Source organism: Haliotis rufescens, unplaced genomic scaffold (genome assembly GCF_023055435.1).
Source record: "Haliotis rufescens isolate VD_foot unplaced genomic scaffold, xgHalRufe1.0.p SCAF_8, whole genome shotgun sequence".
Classification (NCBI taxonomy): domain Eukaryota; kingdom Metazoa; phylum Mollusca; class Gastropoda; order Lepetellida; family Haliotidae; genus Haliotis; species Haliotis rufescens.
In genome coordinates this window covers 4,333,474-4,352,217 of record NW_025964372.1, presented here as the reverse complement: position 1 = coordinate 4,352,217, position 18,744 = coordinate 4,333,474, and the positions used below count along the sequence as shown (strand labels likewise).

Below are 18,744 nucleotides of genomic sequence, written 5' to 3'. Positions count from 1 at the left end.
TCAGAGTATTTGATCGAAACTTGGCAAAGCTATCAGGCACATACTGTAGTGGTGCCTTTTGATATTTTGGGATTTTTCTAATTTTCTTTTTTAAAATTTTTTATGGAATGCAGTTGGACATAGACTCAATTGGGGATGGTGTTCGTTTCCGGGGCAGAATTCGAAAACCATTCAGTGTATTTGATCGAAACTTGGCAAATCTATCAGTTTCATACTGAAGTTGTGCCTTTTGCTATTGAGGAATTTTATAAATTTTTATTTTTTACGTTTCCATGGCAACAAGTTGGACTTAGGTTCTATAGGGTAGAGTTCGTTTCCAGAGCATAACTCAAAACCTATTCAAAACTTTCTAACAAAACTTTGCATGTCTATCAGACTCTTGCTGAACTGGTGCCTTTTGCTATTTAGGAATTTTATAAATTTTACGTTCCCATGGCAACAAGATGGATTTAAGTTTTAATATAGGGTGGGTTCACTTATGGAGTAAAACAAATAAACTGTTAAATATTTCCATGCCAAACATTGCATGTCTATATATATATATATATAAAGCACATACTGAACTGGTGCCATTTGATACTAAGGAAGTTAATAAGTTTTAGAAATGTTTATTTTAGAAATTCCATTGCAGCTATTTTGAAATGGGCTAAAAGAAATGTTGGGTCACTTACCTGGTTTTGGACCATAACGTGTTAAAATGGGCGGGGGATATAGATGACTTCGTGACCGTACGCTTGTTTAGTCAATGTTTCTTGTAATTTGTCATGTGTTTGCATAAAAAAACAACACAGAATACAGAATAGCACATTTACTTGTGGTTACTTTACAGACAGCTGCCGGGGGGATATGTCATCTTTCTGATGACTCTTGTTTACCTGGTGTGAGATAGCTGAAATATTTACTCATTCAGTAAAGATGAAGCATAAAGTTTAATAGGTTATTATCAGCACATTTGATAGTCTTCAGACTGGTAGTGGTACTGCTCAGATCCGTTATTATATGCCAACTTTTAGTTCGAGGTTATGGAGTTACACCAAGGAATTCCGTCCATCCTTCCGAGGATATTTTTTGTGCAACCTATAACTTGAAACTCTGGCATAGATTCTTTTCAAACATTGTAAACACTTTCTATATCAATAGGAGAAGTGCATTGCAAAGTTTGATTTCTATATTTGGATTTCTTATAAAATACAGCTATTTCTCATTTTTTTACTTAAAAATTTGTGCGACCTATAGCTTGAAAACTTCATGTATTCTTTACCAATTAGGGGTACAGTTTCTATATCAATAGGAGAGGTGCAGTGCAAAGCTTGATTTTGATGAGTGGATTTTCTGAGAAATTATTCCTATTTTCATGTTTTGAACTTAGAAATATTTTTATACCTCCGACCCTGACCTAAAGAGCAGTCAGAGTTGGAGTCGAGGTCGGGGGTATTAGTGAGCTCTGCTCACTTGTCAAGGACTGGTGTTAAAACATCACCACTGGTGCTGTTAATTAACTGATTTTCATCCCTGCATTCCCAACTACCAAACACGCCTCATCACATCATTGTATTGTTCTCAAGTACATACAGATGAAGAATATTGCTGTATGTGTGTTCCCTTCTTCTTTATTTGATGAACGACACAATTTACATACTTAAAATTGTAGCAATATTCATGCTTCACATGAATCCCATTAATGGACAGACAAGTGTTTGTTTAACAATGTTTGAAATAAATTTCTCATCTCATATTATTTTTGAATTGAAAATGTAATAGTTATTATATTGTTGGCCCAAAATAGCATGTACATTTGACATCAAATGTGGATAAAAACATGTTTTAAGTCAGATTTGAGTTCAAAGTTAGAATACATTCATGCAATTTTACTATGACACAACCATCCTATTCAGCATCAAATCTACCCCTTGCCTGTGATTCTTATCCTTCACCAATCATGTTTGTTTATTTAACACTGTACTCAACAATATTCCAGTCATATGACAGCGGTCTGTAATAAACCAGTCTGGACCAGACTATCCAATCATTGATATCACGAGGATTGATCCACACAATTGGGATACAATGACATCACCATCATGGTTCTCCCTGACCCCAAGTGTCAGGTAGTTGACACCTATCCAAACAAATATATTGAGTCCCAGCTATGGCTACTTGGATATTATAAGGTACAGTTCCAAGAACAAAAGTGCATATCAGCAGTGCGTCACTTTACACTTTCTTGCAATAACCCATGATCCAAGTGTCTGTCATTCTCATACATGCAGCTTGAACAGCATTGATGTAATAATTGAAAAGTTGGCGTATAACTGGTTACCAGGATATAACTACCATACATGACCCAAATGGCGACACCCCTTGGATCTGAGTCTTTAGCTGTGCACTAAGGAAGGGGAGAGGGGAGACTCAATTGCTGATTGCTGCCACTGTATTTCAAGCTCATTTAAGTCTAAAACTTTGGTGTTAAACTTTAGGGTTGTGACAAGAATCCTTAGACTGTCATTCCTTCTATCAATGATTATCATGATAATAAAAAATTGATATACCCATCGCAGAGCAAAGTTCAACACCACGTCGTCCAAACAGAGTTCTTGCCATGGCACGTGAGAGCCATGTGGGTCTAACACGAGAACTGTTCCCAAGCCCTCCACCTAAGAAGAAGGCAGTGAGGAGACCAGTAAAGATGTGCACGCCAGACACCTCCAGCAGTGAACTGTCCTCAGATGCAGAAATGTACAGACTTCTTGGATTGGAGAAACCAAAATCAGGCAAATACAAGATAGGTGAGATTTAAGTTTCCATGTTAACAGCATATTGACATGTTTTGACACAAAAATGCTCCAGATGCAGTCTTTGGCTTAACCACTAGCCCGAAGCCAGAGTCAAGTAAAACATCTTCCTGTCTGACAAGAATAGCTATGCATAGTCCACACATTAGCATTAAAGTCTACAGAAATGACACAAAAAGTTTTTGGCACAGGCTGTATATGTAGTGAGAACATTTTCTGTCATGTTGGATTCTATGGCATAATATCATCCAATAATCCATGCTTGTCATCAGATCTGACTAATGATGAACAACAATTTTTCAACTCACCAATACACAAAACAAAAGATATCTGTTTATCTATTTCCAATGTGTGCATTTATGATCTTGGTGAAATAGCTGACCATGTGTAATACCCTTTTTATTCACAGATGGAGTTAGCTTGAGGCGAGCATCTGCCAAAACCAACCTGCCCTCAGTTTTTATCAACAACTCTGATTCTCTTGTGGATTCCCAGCTGTCAAATTCAGGCAGCTCTACAGAACCTGAGCTTTGTAAACTCCTCGACATGAGCAAGAGTACTGATGAAGATGATTCAAAACCTGTTGATGCACTCAAGAAAGGGAAACCACTTCCCCCTGTGAAGCACATGCGAGATCTGGATAGTCCTCCTAAAGTTCTGATTGATAATTCTCCAAAGGAGACCAAATTTTTGAAAACAGTGATGAATGGGTCATGTAGAGCAAAATCCCCTCTTGCACCTATTCCTACAAGTCACACAGAGCGAGAAGAGATACCTCAAGATGTATCAGAATTTCTTCCCTCCAAAATCATGTCAACACGTGGAGCCTTTGCATCTGCAGGTTCTGCCATTTTTCAAGAGGAGAAGAATATTCATTCCTTGAGAATCATGGGGAAGCCATCACAAAGGAGCTCAGATGTTAGAATTAGATCCTTCAATAACCTTGATACAAGAACATCAAGAGGACCTGATCCAGTAAATACTGCTGAGTCTAACAGGAGGATTGAATCTGTATGTCCACCAACAGCTAACCCTAGGCCATCCTTACATCCTTCTCCACCTGACAGAAAGGCACCAGAGACGGGGGGCAAGGTCTCTTTCAAGGTTTCCACACTCAAGGGCACCAAGCAATAAGGTGTCAGAGAAGAGTATTGAATCTCCAAGGCAGACAGTGGACTCACAGAAACCTGACTCCACCACATCCAGACTACAACGTCCAAAAGAGCATCAGTTCATGTCCTTTGGTAAGATGTCCGCATCAGTCGAACCAGAAGAGACATCAGTGGAATCTGCCATGGTCCTGGATTCTGGATTTGGTCTTGGTACATCAGCAGTAAAGGATCATCAATCCAGCCATAGATCATATGCACCATGTCCACCAGTAGGGAAGGTGGCAGGCAGACATGCCAGGTCATTCAACAGCATAGCTCCATTGCCTTCAACTTCCAACTCAGTGGATAAGCCACCTGTTGCAAGGAGACAAACAGGCTATGAGCAGGCTCAGTCTCCCAAATGGCAGTCACCACGTGGACCTAAATGCACACCTGAAATGATGATTACTAGAAGCAACACAAAGCCTGCAGGAGTCAAAGATGGACTGCCACACTCTGTAGGATACAGGAGAATGATCCCAAGACTACCAAGCGCCAGTAGGATGGAAAATGTGCACACCTCTGGTTCAAGTTCCTCTGAGAGAGATGTTCTCTCTCCCAGACCAGCATGGGAATTGTTGAAAGCTGGTTTAGAAACTCATGCTGAAGTATACTCTTCCTCCACCAATGAAAACAGAAACTCAAATCTTCCTCTCAAGCCATCATCATATGCTTATATAACTTACCCCACTTCAACATGTAAGTTTTTACTATATATTTGATGACTTACCGTATTTGACGTAATAAGTGCCCATGGCGATATTTGCTGATATATTAGCTTGTGAACAATCCCAATTTTAGCACCCTTTCCGATTGATCATCAATGTACACAAGACTTATTTATTCATGTATAACACGCACTTGAAGTTGTGTGTCATATTTACACTTAATTATGGGCAATTAAATTCTGGAAAGTGTATCTATCGTGTATAATACGTACAGATTATTCTTTTATATCATTTCAGGTTGTCAGCATAAACCACAAAATTTACAATCTTTGAACTCTGTTTTTTTTCTCACCAAAATTATATTCTAATGATAAGAGACCCCTATTTCTAATTTTGAGAGTGCCTTGGGCGCTTATTACATTGAATACGGTAAATTTATTTTCAAATACTGTATTATGGTACATCAGAAACTATCTCATAAAACTGGCAGAGGTAAAATGTTGAGAATTAAATAAAAAAATGTCAAGCCTGAAGCTTGAGTCGTAATGAAATGTCTTGTAAAGGACCAACCAATTGATATGCAGATTTTCGAAATTCACAGTTCAGAGCTCCAAATAAGCTTTTGGTGTTGTGGGTATTTTACCCATGCATTTTAAAATCATTGGGTATCAGTAATTCTATCTGGGTATTCAAATTTCTGTTACCCACTAGTTTTTACACATGTGCGTATTTAAGTTAACTATTTAAAAACACGTTTCATCTAGTCCCTGCAAACTGGTGTCGTGTGGGTTCGAGAGCTCTATAGGACTCAAAAATACCACGATACCTCCACAAGAAAGTGTGATGTAACTGTCATCGCGGAGTTTGGCAAGGTTGACGGAATGCCCGTTTATAATTTCAAAATAAGTTGCTGATTTGCTAATCAAATACGCAGGGTTACTTCACAATATTTTGATGATACACACAAGTTTTATTTTTGTAATGTTCGTTGCGTATTTGATACGCTTGGATTATATTTTACTGCATATTTCTGCATATCTGATGCGTATTTTACGCTGATACGCAGCTTATCTGGAGCTCTGTTGTTGAAAAAATATGTCTGTTGGAAGGAGATTATCTGTCTGTGCATAGAGTAGATGTTTCATCAATATTTACACAGTGCTACTGATGCCATAATTAATGACCAGCTGATGCAAAATGGTCTCTGTCTGCACATGGTTTTATTAAACACTGTTGAATAAAGGTGTATTGTTATTAAATGGGTGATCTCTTCACAGATGATTCATGAATAGAGATTATTATAAGAGCATGTGTGTCATACTGATTAAGTTACTAAGGGAGTGTCAGAATTCTTGTATTTTCTTAAAGAGAACAAGTGTAATAATTTCTTTATTACCCATTATTTCTCAATCCTTTCAAGTTCACCTATAGAAAAATGCACATATCATGACATCGGTTGCAATTGTCGAATGACATCAACAATCTTCAGCTATGCCATCATTTCTAGTGTGACTTCATTCCAACCTTAAGTCACAAAAAGATTTGAATTGCATAAACAATGCCCACTGGATAATGTAAACAATACATTGATGTGTATGAGATTATGTTTGCACTGGTGCACACACGATTTTTATTAATTCAGTTATTTCTAATCCTTTGGGTATTAAAACGATTTATGACTCACCTTGATACTCGTCCCTGTTTGATGCAGTTTTTACACCTGGAGTGGTGTATTTCAAAATGTATCCTACTCTCTTTTACTCTGTCAATACTTTTCGAAATACACTCAAGACAAATGATAAGCATTATTTTTTCTTTTGACCAAACTATTCCTTGACTTCTAACTCAGAATCTCTTCTTTCAGCTTCACACTACAGACCACATCAGTAGGACTTTGGGGACAGGTAGGCATCATGAAGCGTCATCTTGACAGATACATCACTATTTTTTTTTGTGTGTTTTGACTCTTATTTTGACAAGTTGAGCCCCTAAGTATATAGCGGTATCTGTATCCCACACATCCCCTGGCTATTACTTGTTTTCACCAGCACAATCCATCACCAGCTCTGCCAGAATTTCCAGTGCCATACTGTCACAGTTGTGTTAACTCTTATCCTTGATGACTTTTGAAGTTAGATAAGCTTGATGTTGAAATGATGAAGTGACTCTTCTTGGCAGTTAAATGCCTTCCTGTCAGTTGAATGCCTTGGTTGTCTTGAAGTTGGGTAAGTTGAACAATATGTTGATGATGTGACTCTTGTTCTTGGCAGTGGAATGCCTTGGTTGTCTTGAAGTTGAAGTTGGGTAAGTTATGTAATCAGATGATGATGTGACTCTTCTTGTCAGTTCACTGCCTTGGTTCTCTTGAAGTTGGGTAAGTTGAGTAGTATGTTGATGATGTGACTCTTCTTGGCTGTTGACTGCCTTGGTTGTCTTGAAGTTGGGTAAGTTGAGTAGTATGTTGATGATGTGACTCTTCTTGTCAGTTGACTGCCTTGGTTGTCTTGAAGTTGGGTAAGTTGAGTAGTATGTTGATGATGTGACTCTTCTTGTCAGTTGACTGCCTTGGTTCTCTTGAAGTTGAGTAGTATGTTGATGATGTGACTCTTCTTGTCAGTTGACTGCCTTGGTTCTCTTGAAGTTGAGTAGTATGTTGATGATGTGACTCTTTTTGTCAGTTGACTGCCTTGGTTGTCTTGAAGTTGGGTAAGTTGAATAATATGTTGATGATGTGACTCTTCTTGTCAGTTGACTGCCTTGGTTGTCTTGAAGTTGGGTAAGTTGAGTAGTATGTTGATGATGTGACTCTTCTTGTCAGTTGACTGCCTTGGTTGTCTTGAAGTTGGGTAAGTTGAGTAGTATGTTGATGATGTGACTCTTTTTGTCAGTTGACTGCCTTGGTTGTCTTGAAGTTGAGTAGTATGTTGATGATGTGACTCTTCTTGTCAGTTGACTGCCTTGGTTCTCTTGAAGTTGAGTAGTATGTTGATGATGTGACTCTTTTTGTCAGTTGACTGCCTTGGTTGTCTTGAAGTTGGGTAAGTTGAATAATATGTTGATGATGTGACTCTTCTTGTCAGTTGACTGCCTTGGTTGTCTTGAAGTTGGGTAAGTTGAGTAGTATGTTGATGATGTGACTCTTCTTGTCAGTTGACTGCCTTGGTTGTCTTGAAGTTGGGTCAGTTAAGTAGTATGTTGATGATGTGACTCTTCTTGTCAGTTGACTGCCTTGGTTGTCTTGAAGTTGGGTAAGTTGAATAATATGTTGATGATGTGACTCTTCTTGTCAGTTGACTGCCTTGGTTGTCTTGAAGTTGGGTAAGTTGAGTAGTATGTTGATGATGTGACTCTTCTTGTCAGTTGACTGCCTTGGTTGTCTTGAAGTTGGGTAAGTTGAGTAGTATGTTGATGATGTGACTCTTCTTGTCAGTTGACTGCCTTGGTTGTCTTGAAGTTGGGTAAGTTGAGTAGTATGTTGATGATGTGACTCTTCTTGTCAGTTGACTGCCTTGGTTCTCTTGAAGTTGGGTAAGTTGAGTAGTATGTTGATGATGTGACTCTTCTTGTCAGTTGACTGCCTTGGTTGTCTTGAAGTTGGGTAAGTTGAGTAGTATGTTGATGATGTGACTCTTCTTGTCAGTTGACTGCCTTGGTTCTCTTGAAGTTGAGTAGTATGTTGATGATGTGACTCTTCTTGTCAGTTGACTGCCTTGGTTGTCTTGAAGTTGGGTAAGTTGAGTAATATGTTGACGTTGTGACTCTTCTTGTCAGTTGACTGCCTTGGTTGTCTTGAAGTTGGGTAAGTTGAGTAGTATGTTGATGATGTGACTCTTCTTGTCAGTTGACTGCCTTGGTTCTCTTGAAGTTGAGTAAGTTGAGTAGTATGTTGATGATGTGACTCTTCTTGTCAGTTGACTGCCTTGGTTGTCTTGAAGTTGGGTAAGTTGAGTAATATGTTGACGTTGTGACTCTTCTTGTCAGTTGACTGCCTTGGTTGTCTTGAAGTTGGGTAAGTTGAGTAATATGTTGACGTTGTGACTCTTCTTGTCAGTTGACTGCCTTGGTTGTCTTGAAGTTGGGTAAGTTGAACAGTATGTTGATGATGTGACTCTTCTTGGCTGTTGAATCCTTTGGTTGTCTTGAAGTTGGGTAAGTTATGTAATCAGATGATGATGTGATTCTTCTTGTCAATTGACTGCCTTGGTTGTCTTGAAGTTGGGTAAGTTGAACAATATGTTGATGATGTGACTCTTCTTGTCAGTTGACTGCCTTGGTTCTCTTGAAGTTGAGTAGTATGTTGATGATGTGACTCTTTTTGTCAGTTGACTGCCTTGGTTCTCTTGAAGTTGGGTAAGTTGAATAATATGTTGATGATGTGACTCTTCTTGTCAGTTGACTGCCTTGGTTGTCTTGAAGTTGGGTAAGTTGAGTAGTATGTTGATGATGTGACTCTTCTTGTCAGTTGACTGCCTTGGTTGTCTTGAAGTTGGGTAAGTTGAGTAGTATGTTGATGATGTGACTCTTCTTGTCAGTTGACTGCCTTGGTTGTCTTGAAGTTGGGTAAGTTGAGTAGTATGTTGATGATGTGACTCTTCTTGTCAGTTGACTGCCTTGGTTCTCTTGAAGTTGAGTAGTATGTTGATGATGTGACTCTTTTTGTCAGTTGACTGCCTTGGTTGTCTTGAAGTTGAGTAGTATGTTGATGATGTGACTCTTCTTGTCAGTTGACTGCCTGGGTTCTCTTGAAGTTGAGTAGTATGTTGATGATGTGACTCTTCTTGTCAGTTGACTGCCTTGGTTGTCTTGAAGTTGGGTAAGTTGAGTAATATGTTGACGTTGTGACTCTTCTTGTCAGTTGACTGCCTTGGTTGTCTTGAAGTTGGGTAAGTTGAACAGTATGTTGATGATGTGACTCTTCTTGTCAGTTGACTGCCTTGGTTGTCTTGAAGTTGGGTAAGTTGAACAATATGTTGATGATGTGACTCTTCTTGTCAGTTGACTGCCTTGGTTGTCTTGAAGTTGGGTAAGTTGAGTAGTATGTTGATGATGTGACTCTTCTTGTCAGTTGACTGCCTTGGTTGTCTTGAAGTTGGGTAAGTTGAGTAGTATGTTGATGATGTGACTCTTCTTGTCAGTTGACTGCCTTGGTTCTCTTGAAGTTGGGTAAGTTGAGTAGTATGTTGATGATGTGACTCTTCTTGTCAGTTGACTGCCTTGGTTGTCTTGAAGTTAGGTAAGTTGAGTAGTATGTTGATGATGTGACTCTTCTTGTCAGTTGACTGCCTTGGTTGTCTTGAAGTTGAGTAGTATGTTGATGATGTGACTCTTCTTGTAAGTTGACTGCCTTGGTTGTCTTGAAGTTGAGTAGTATGTTGATTATGTGACTCTTCTTGTCAGTTGACTGCCTTGGTTCTCTTGAAGTTGAGTAGTATGTTGATGATGTGACTCTTCTTGTCAGTTGACTGCCTTGGTTCTCTTGAAGTTGAGTAGTATGTTGATGATGTGACTCTTCTTGTCAGTTGACTGCCTTGGTTGTCTTGAAGTTGGGTAAGTTGAGTAGTATGTTGATGATGTGACTCTTCTTGTCAGTTGACTGCCTTGGTTGTCTTGAAGTTGGGTAAGTTGAGTAGTATGTTGATGATGTGACTCTTCTTGTCAGTTGACTGCCTTGGTTGTCTTGAAGTTGGGTAAGTTGAGTAGTATGTTGATGATGTGACTCTTCTTGTCAGTTGACTGCCTTGGTTGTCTTGAAGTTGGGTAAGTTGAGTAGTATGTTGATGATGTGACTCTTCTTGTCAGTTGACTGCCTTGGTTCTCTTGAAGTTGAGTAGTATGTTGATGATGTGACTCTTCTTGTCAGTTGACTGACTTGGTTGTCTTGAAGTTGGGTAAGTTGAGTAGTATGTTGATGATGTGACTCTTCTTGTCAGTTGACTGCCTTGGTTGTCTTGAAGTTGGGTAAGTTGAGTAGTATGTTGATGATGTGACTCTTCTTGTCAGTTGACTGCCTTGGTTGTCTTGAAGTTGACTAGTATGTTGATGATGTGACTCTTCTTGTCAGTTGACTGCCTTGGTTCTCTTGAAGTTGAGTAGTATGTTGATGATGTGACTCTTCTTGTCAGTTGACTAGGGGCGGTCGGGTAGCCTAGTGGTTAAAGCGTTCGCTCGTCACGCCGAAGGCCCGGGTTCGATTCCCGACATGGGTACAATGTGTGAAGCCCATTTCTGGTGTCCCCCACCGTGATATTGCTGGAATATTGCTAAAAGCGGCGCAAAACCATACTCACTCACTGTCAGTTGACTGCCTTGGTTCTCTTGAAGTTGAGTAGTATGTTGATGATGTGACTCTTCTTGTCAGTTGACTGCCTTGGTTCTCTTGAAGTTGAGTAGAATGTTGATGATGTGACTCTTTTTTTCAGTTGACTGCCTTGGTTGTCTTGAAGTTGGGTAAGTTGAGTAGTATGTTGATGATGTGACTCTTCTTGTCAGTTGACTGCCTTGGTTGTCTTGAAGTTGGGTAAGTTGAGTAGTATGTTGATGATGTGACTCTTCTTGTCAGTTGACTGCCTTGGTTGTCTTTAAGGAGGGTTAGTTGAATAATATGTTGATGATGTGACTCTTCTTTGTCTGTTGAATCCTTTGGTTGTCTTGAAGTTGGGTAAGTTATGTAATCAGATGATGATGTGATTCTTCTTGTCAATTGACTGCCTTGGTTGTCTTGAAGTTGGGTAAGTTGAGTAGTATGTTGATGATGTGACTCTTCTTGTCAGTTGACTGCCTTGGTTGTCTTGAAGTTGGGTAAGTTGAGTAGTATGTTGATGATGTGACTCTTCTTGTCAGTTGACTGCCTTGGTTGTCTTGAAGTTGGGTAAGTTGAGTAGTATGTTGATGATGTGACTCTTCTTGTCAGTTGACTGCCTTGGTTGTCTTGAAGTTGGGTAAGTTGAATAATATGTTGATGATGTGACTCTTCTTGTCAGTTGACTGCCTTGGTTGTCTTGAAGTTGGGTAAGTTGAGTAGTATGTTGATGATGTGACTCTTCTTGTCAGTTGACTGCCTTGGTTGTCTTGAAGTTGGGTAAGTTGAATAATATGTTGATGATGTCTCTTCTTTGTCTGTTGAATCCTTTGGTTGTCTTGAAGTTGGGTAAGTTATGTAATCAGATGATGATGTGATTCTTCTTGTCAATTGACTGCCTTGGTTGTCTTGAAGTTGGGTAAGTTGAGTAGTATGTTGATGATGTGACTCTTCTTGTCAGTTGACTGCCTTGGTTGTCTTGAAGTTGGGTAAGTTGAGTAGTATGTTGATGATGTGACTCTTCTTGTCAGTTGACTGCCTTGGTTGTCTTGAAGTTGGGTAAGTTGAGTAGTATGTTGATGATGTGACTCTTCTTGTCAGTTGACTGCCTTGGTTGTCTTGAAGTTGACTAGTATGTTGATGATGTGATTCTTCTTGTCAATTGACTGCCTTGGTTGTCTTGAAGTTGGGTAAGTTGAACAATATGTTGATGATGTGACTCTTCTTGTCAGTTGACTGCCTTGGTTCTCTTGAAGTTGAGTAGTATGTTGATGATGTGACTCTTTTTGTCAGTTGACTGCCTTGGTTGTCTTGAAGTTGGGTAAGTTGAATAATATGTTGATGATGTGACTCTTCTTGTCAGTTGACTGCCTTGGTTGTCTTGAAGTTGGGGAAGTTGAGTAGTATGTTGATGATGTGACTCTTCTTGTCAGTTGACTGCCTTGGTTGTCTTGAAGTTGGGTAAGTTGAGTAGTATGTTGATGATGTGACTCTTCTTGTCAGTTGACTGCCTTGGTTGTCTTGAAGTTGGGTAAGTTGAGTAGTATGTTGATGATGTGACTCTTCTTGTCAGTTGACTGCCTTGGTTCTCTTGAAGTTGAGTAGTATGTTGATGATGTGACTCTTCTTGTCAGTTGACTGCCTGGGTTCTCTTGAAGTTGAGTAGTATGTTGATGATGTGACTCTTCTTGTCAGTTGACTGCCTTGGTTGTCTTGAAGTTGAGTAGTATGTTGATGATGTGACTCTTCTTTGTCTGTTTAATCCTTTGGTTGTCTTGAAGTTGGGTAAGTTATGTAATCAGATGATGATGTGATTCTTCTTGTCAATTGACTGCCTTGGTTGCCATGAAGTTGGGTAAGTTGAGTAGTATGTTGATGATGTGACTCTTCTTGTCAGTTGACTGCCTTGGTTGTCTTGAAGTTGGGTAAGTTGAGTAGTATGTTGATGATGTGACTCTTCTTGTCAGTTGACTGCCTTGGTTGTCTTGAAGTTGAGTAGTATGTTGATGATGTGACTCTTCTTGTCAGTTGACTGCCTTGGTTGTCTTGAAGTTGAGTAGTATGTTGATGATGTGACTCTTCTTGTCAGTTGACTGCCTTGGTTCTCTTGAAGTTGAGTAGTATGTTGATGATGTGACTCTTCTTGTCAGTTGACTGCCTTGGTTCTCTTGAAGTTGAGTAGTATGTTGATGATGTGACTCTTCTTGTCAGTTGACTGCCTTGGTTGTCTTTAAGGAGGGTTAGTTGAATAATATGTTGATGATGTGACTCTTCTTTGTCTGTTGAATCCTTTGGTTGTCTTGAAGTTGGGTAAGTTATGTAATCAGATGATGATGTGATTCTTCTTGTCAATTGACTGCCTTGGTTGTCTTGAAGTTGGGTAAGTTGAGTAGTATGTTGATGATGTGACTCTTCTTGTCAGTTGACTGCCTTGGTTGTCTTGAAGTTGGGTAAGTTGAGTAGTATGTTGATGATGTGACTCTTCTTGTCAGTTGACTGCCTTGGTTGTCTTGAAGTTGGGTAAGTTGAGTAGTATGTTGATGATGTGACTCTTCTTGTCAGTTGACTGCCTTGGTTGTCTTGAAGTTGGGTAAGTTGAATAATATGTTGATGATGTGACTCTTCTTGTCAGTTGACTGCCTTGGTTGTCTTGAAGTTGGGTAAGTTGAGTAGTATGTTGATGATGTGACTCTTCTTGTCAGTTGACTGCCTTGGTTGTCTTGAAGTTGGGTAAGTTGAATAATATGTTGATGATGTCTCTTCTTTGTCTGTTGAATCCTTTGGTTGTCTTGAAGTTGGGTAAGTTATGTAATCAGATGATGATGTGATTCTTCTTGTCAATTGACTGCCTTGGTTGTCTTGAAGTTGGGTAAGTTGAGTAGTATGTTGATGATGTGACTCTTCTTGTCAGTTGACTGCCTTGGTTGTCTTGAAGTTGGGTAAGTTGAGTAGTATGTTGATGATGTGACTCTTCTTGTCAGTTGACTGCCTTGGTTGTCTTGAAGTTGGGTAAGTTGAGTAGTATGTTGATGATGTGACTCTTCTTGTCAGTTGACTGCCTTGGTTGTCTTGAAGTTGACTAGTATGTTGATGATGTGATTCTTCTTGTCAATTGACTGCCTTGGTTGTCTTGAAGTTGGGTAAGTTGAACAATATGTTGATGATGTGACTCTTCTTGTCAGTTGACTGCCTTGGTTCTCTTGAAGTTGAGTAGTATGTTGATGATGTGACTCTTTTTGTCAGTTGACTGCCTTGGTTGTCTTGAAGTTGGGTAAGTTGAATAATATGTTGATGATGTGACTCTTCTTGTCAGTTGACTGCCTTGGTTGTCTTGAAGTTGGGTAAGTTGAGTAGTATGTTGATGATGTGACTCTTCTTGTCAGTTGACTGCCTTGGTTGTCTTGAAGTTGGGTAAGTTGAGTAGTATGTTGATGATGTGACTCTTCTTGTCAGTTGACTGCCTTGGTTCTCTTGAAGTTGAGTAGTATGTTGATGATGTGACTCTTCTTGTCAGTTGACTGCCTGGGTTCTCTTGAAGTTGAGTAGTATGTTGATGATGTGACTCTTCTTGTCAGTTGACTGCCTTGGTTGTCTTGAAGTTGAGTAGTATGTTGATGATGTGACTCTTCTTTGTCTGTTTAATCCTTTGGTTGTCTTGAAGTTGGGTAAGTTATGTAATCAGATGATGATGTGATTCTTCTTGTCAATTGACTGCCTTGGTTGCCATGAAGTTGGGTAAGTTGAGTAGTATGTTGATGATGTGACTCTTCTTGTCAGTTGACTGCCTTGGTTGTCTTGCAGTTGGGTAAGTTGAGTAGTATGTTGATGATGTGACTCTTCTTGTCAGTTGACTGCCTTGGTTGTCTTGAAGTTGAGTAGTATGTTGATGATGTGACTCTTCTTGTCAGTTGACTGCCTTGGTTGTCTTGAAGTTGAGTAGTATGTTGATGATGTGACTCTTCTTGTCAGTTGACTGCCTTGGTTCTCTTGAAGTTGAGTAGTATGTTGATGATGTGACTCTTCTTGTCAGTTGACTGCCTTGGTTCTCTTGAAGTTGAGTAGTATGTTGATGATGTGACTCTTCTTGTCAGTTGACTGCCTTGGTTGTCTTTAAGGAGGGTTAGTTGAATAATATGTTGATGATGTGACTCTTCTTTGTCTGTTGAATCCTTTGGTTGTCTTGAAGTTGGGTAAGTTATGTAATCAGATGATGATGTGATTCTTCTTGTCAATTGACTGCCTTGGTTGTCTTGAAGTTGGGTAAGTTGAGTAGTATGTTGATGATGTGACTCTTCTTGTCAGTTGACTGCCTTGGTTGTCTTGAAGTTGGGTAAGTTGAGTAGTATGTTGATGATGTGACTCTTCTTGTCAGTTGACTGCCTTGGTTGTCTTGAAGTTGGGTAAGTTGAGTAGTATGTTGATGATGTGACTCTTCTTGTCAGTTGACTGCCTTGGTTGTCTTGAAGTTGGGTAAGTTGAATAATATGTTGATGATGTGACTCTTCTTGTCAGTTGACTGCCTTGGTTGTCTTGAAGTTGGGTAAGTTGAGTAGTATGTTGATGATGTGACTCTTCTTGTCAGTTGACTGCCTTGGTTGTCTTGAAGTTGGGTAAGTTGAATAATATGTTGATGATGTCTCTTCTTTGTCTGTTGAATCCTTTGGTTGTCTTGAAGTTGGGTAAGTTATGTAATCAGATGATGATGTGATTCTTCTTGTCAATTGACTGCCTTGGTTGTCTTGAAGTTGGGTAAGTTGAGTAGTATGTTGATGATGTGACTCTTCTTGTCAGTTGACTGCCTTGGTTGTCTTGAAGTTGGGTAAGTTGAGTAGTATGTTGATGATGTGACTCTTCTTGTCAGTTGACTGCCTTGGTTGTCTTGAAGTTGGGTAAGTTGAGTAGTATGTTGATGATGTGACTCTTCTTGTCAGTTGACTGCCTTGGTTGTCTTGAAGTTGACTAGTATGTTGATGATGTGATTCTTCTTGTCAATTGACTGCCTTGGTTGTCTTGAAGTTGGGTAAGTTGAACAATATGTTGATGATGTGACTCTTCTTGTCAGTTGACTGCCTTGGTTCTCTTGAAGTTGAGTAGTATGTTGATGATGTGACTCTTTTTGTCAGTTGACTGCCTTGGTTGTCTTGAAGTTGGGTAAGTTGAATAATATGTTGATGATGTGACTCTTCTTGTCAGTTGACTGCCTTGGTTGTCTTGAAGTTGGGGAAGTTGAGTAGTATGTTGATGATGTGACTCTTCTTGTCAGTTGACTGCCTTGGTTGTCTTGAAGTTGGGTAAGTTGAGTAGTTTGTTGATGATGTGACTCTTCTTGTCAGTTGACTGCCTTGGTTGTCTTGAAGTTGGGTAAGTTGAGTAGTATGTTGATGATGTGACTCTTCTTGTCAGTTGACTGCCTTGGTTCTCTTGAAGTTGAGTAGTATGTTGATGATGTGACTCTTCTTGTCAGTTGACTGCCTGGGTTCTCTTGAAGTTGAGTAGTATGTTGATGATGTGACTCTTCTTGTCAGTTGACTGCCTTGGTTGTCTTGAAGTTGAGTAGTATGTTGATGATGTGACTCTTCTTTGTCTGTTGAATCCTTTGGTTGTCTTGAAGTTGGGTAAGTTATGTAATCAGATGATGATGTGATTCTTCTTGTCAATTGACTGCCTTGGTTGCCATGAAGTTGGGTAAGTTGAGTAGTATGTTGATGATGTGACTCTTCTTGTCAGTTGACTGCCTTGGTTGTCTTGAAGTTGGGTAAGTTGAGTAGTATGTTGATGATGTGACTCTTCTTGTCAGTTGACTGCCTTGGTTGTCTTGAAGTTGAGTAGTATGTTGATGATGTGACTCTTCTTGTCAGTTGACTGCCTTGGTTGTCTTGAAGTTGAGTAGTATGTTGATGATGTGACTCTTCTTGTCAGTTGACTGCCTTGGTTCTCTTGAAGTTGAGTAGTATGTTGATGATGTGACTCTTCTTGTCAGTTGACTGCCTTGGTTCCCATGAAGTTGAGTAGTATGTTGATGATGTGACTCTTCTTGTCAGTTGACTGCCTTGGTTGTCTTGAAGTTGGGTAAGTTGAGTAGTATGTTGATGATGTGACTCTTCTTGTCAGTTGACTGCCTTGGTTGTCTTGAAGTTGGGTAAGTTGAGTAGTATGTTGATGATGTGACTCTTCTTGTCAGTTGACTGCCTTGGTTGTCTTGAAGTTGGGTAAGTTGAGTAGTATGTTGATGATGTGACTCTTCTTGTCAGTTGACTGCCTTGGTTCTCTTGAAGTTGAGTAGTATGTTGATGATGTGACTCTTCTTGTCAGTTGACTGCCTTGGTTGTCTTGAAGTTGGGTAAGTTGAGTAGTATGTTGATGATGTGACTCTTCTTGTCAGTTGACTGCCTTGGTTGTCTTGAAGTTGACTAGTATGTTGATGATGTGACTCTTCTTGTCAGTTGACTGCCTTGGTTCTCTTGAAGTTGAGTAGTATGTTGATGATGTGACTCTTCTTGTCAGTTGACTAGGGGCGGTCGGGTAGCCTAGTGGTTAAAGCGTTCGCTCGTCACGCCGAAGGCCCGGGTTCGATTCCAGACATGGGTACAATGTGTGAAGCCCATTTCTGGTGTCCCCCGCCGTGATATTGCTGGAATATTGCTAAAAGCGGCACAAAACCATACTCACTCACTGTCAGTTGACTGCCTTGGTGCTCTTGAAGTTGAGTAGTATGTTGATGATGTGACTCTTCTTGTCAGTTGACTGCCTTGGTTCTCTTGAAGTTGAGTAGTATGTTGATGATGTGACTCTTCTTGTCAGTTGACTGCCTTGGTTGTCTTGAAGTTGGGTAAGTTGAGTAGTATGTTGATGATGTGACTCTTCTTGTCAGTTGACTGCCTTGGTTGTCTTGAAGTTGGGTAAGTTGAGTAGTATGTTGATGATGTGACTCTTCTTGTCAGTTGACTGCCTTGGTTGTCTTGAAGTTGGGTAAGTTGAATAATATGTTGATGATGTGACTCTTCTTTGTCTGTTGAATCCTTTGGTTGTCTTGAAGTTGGGTAAGTTATGTAATCAGATGATGATGTGATTCTTCTTGTCAATTGACTGCCTTGGTTGCCTTGAAGTTGGGTAAGTTGAGTAGTATGTTGATGATGTGACTCTTCTTGTCAGTTGACTGCCTTGGTTGTCTTGAAGTTGGGTAAGTTGAGTAGTATGTTGATGATGTGACTCTTCTTGTCAGTTGACTGCCTTGGTTGTCTTGAAGTTGAGTAGTATGTTGATGATGTGACTCTTCTTGTCAGTTGACTGCCTTGGTTGTCTTGAAGTTGAGTAGTATGTTGATGATGTGACTCTTCTTGTCAGTTGACTGCCTTGGTTCTCTTGAAGTTGAGTAGTATGTTGATGATGTGACTCTTCTTGTCAGTTGACTGCCTTGGTTCTCTTGAAGTTGAGTAGTATGTTGATGATGTGACTCTTCTTGTCAGTTGACTGCCTTGGTTCTCTTGAAGTTGAGTAGTATGTTGATGATGTGACTCTTCTTGTCAGTTGACTGCCTTGGTTGTCTTGAAGTTGGGTAAGTTGAGTAGTATGTTGATGATGTGACTCTTCTTGTCAGTTGACTGCCTTGGTTGTCTTGAAGTTGGGTAAGTTGAGTAGTATGTTGATGATGTGACTCTTCTTGTCAGTTGACTGCCTTGGTTCTCTTGAAGTTGAGTAGTATGTTGATGATGTGACTCTTCTTGTCAGTTGACTGCCTTGGTTGTCTTGAAGTTGGGTAAGTTGAGTAGTATGTTGATGATGTGACTCTTCTTGTCAGTTGACTGCCTTGGTTGTCTTGAAGTTGACTAGTATGT

The 18,744-nt window shown here is 39.7% G+C and overlaps 1 protein-coding gene across 3 annotated transcripts in view; it reads left to right on the top strand.

Moving 5' to 3' along the window:
- LOC124112341 overlaps positions 1-18,744 on the top strand; it is a 38,243-nt gene that overhangs the window by 4,683 nt on the left and 14,816 nt on the right. The window contains exons 6-10 of one of the 3 annotated variants that reach the window (XM_048389646.1): positions 2,559-2,786; positions 3,202-4,642; positions 6,476-6,515; positions 7,098-7,125; positions 7,290-7,318. In XM_048389646.1, the coding sequence (XP_048245603.1) occupies positions 2,559-2,786; positions 3,202-3,926 (953 nt within the window). In that variant the 3' untranslated portion in view covers positions 3,927-4,642; positions 6,476-6,515; positions 7,098-7,125; positions 7,290-7,318. Of the gene's footprint in view, positions 1-2,558; positions 2,787-3,201; positions 4,643-6,475; positions 6,837-7,097; positions 7,126-7,289; positions 7,319-18,744 lie in introns of those variants that run through there. The other 2 variants (XM_046472408.2, XM_046472411.2) reach the window with 2 other exon arrangements.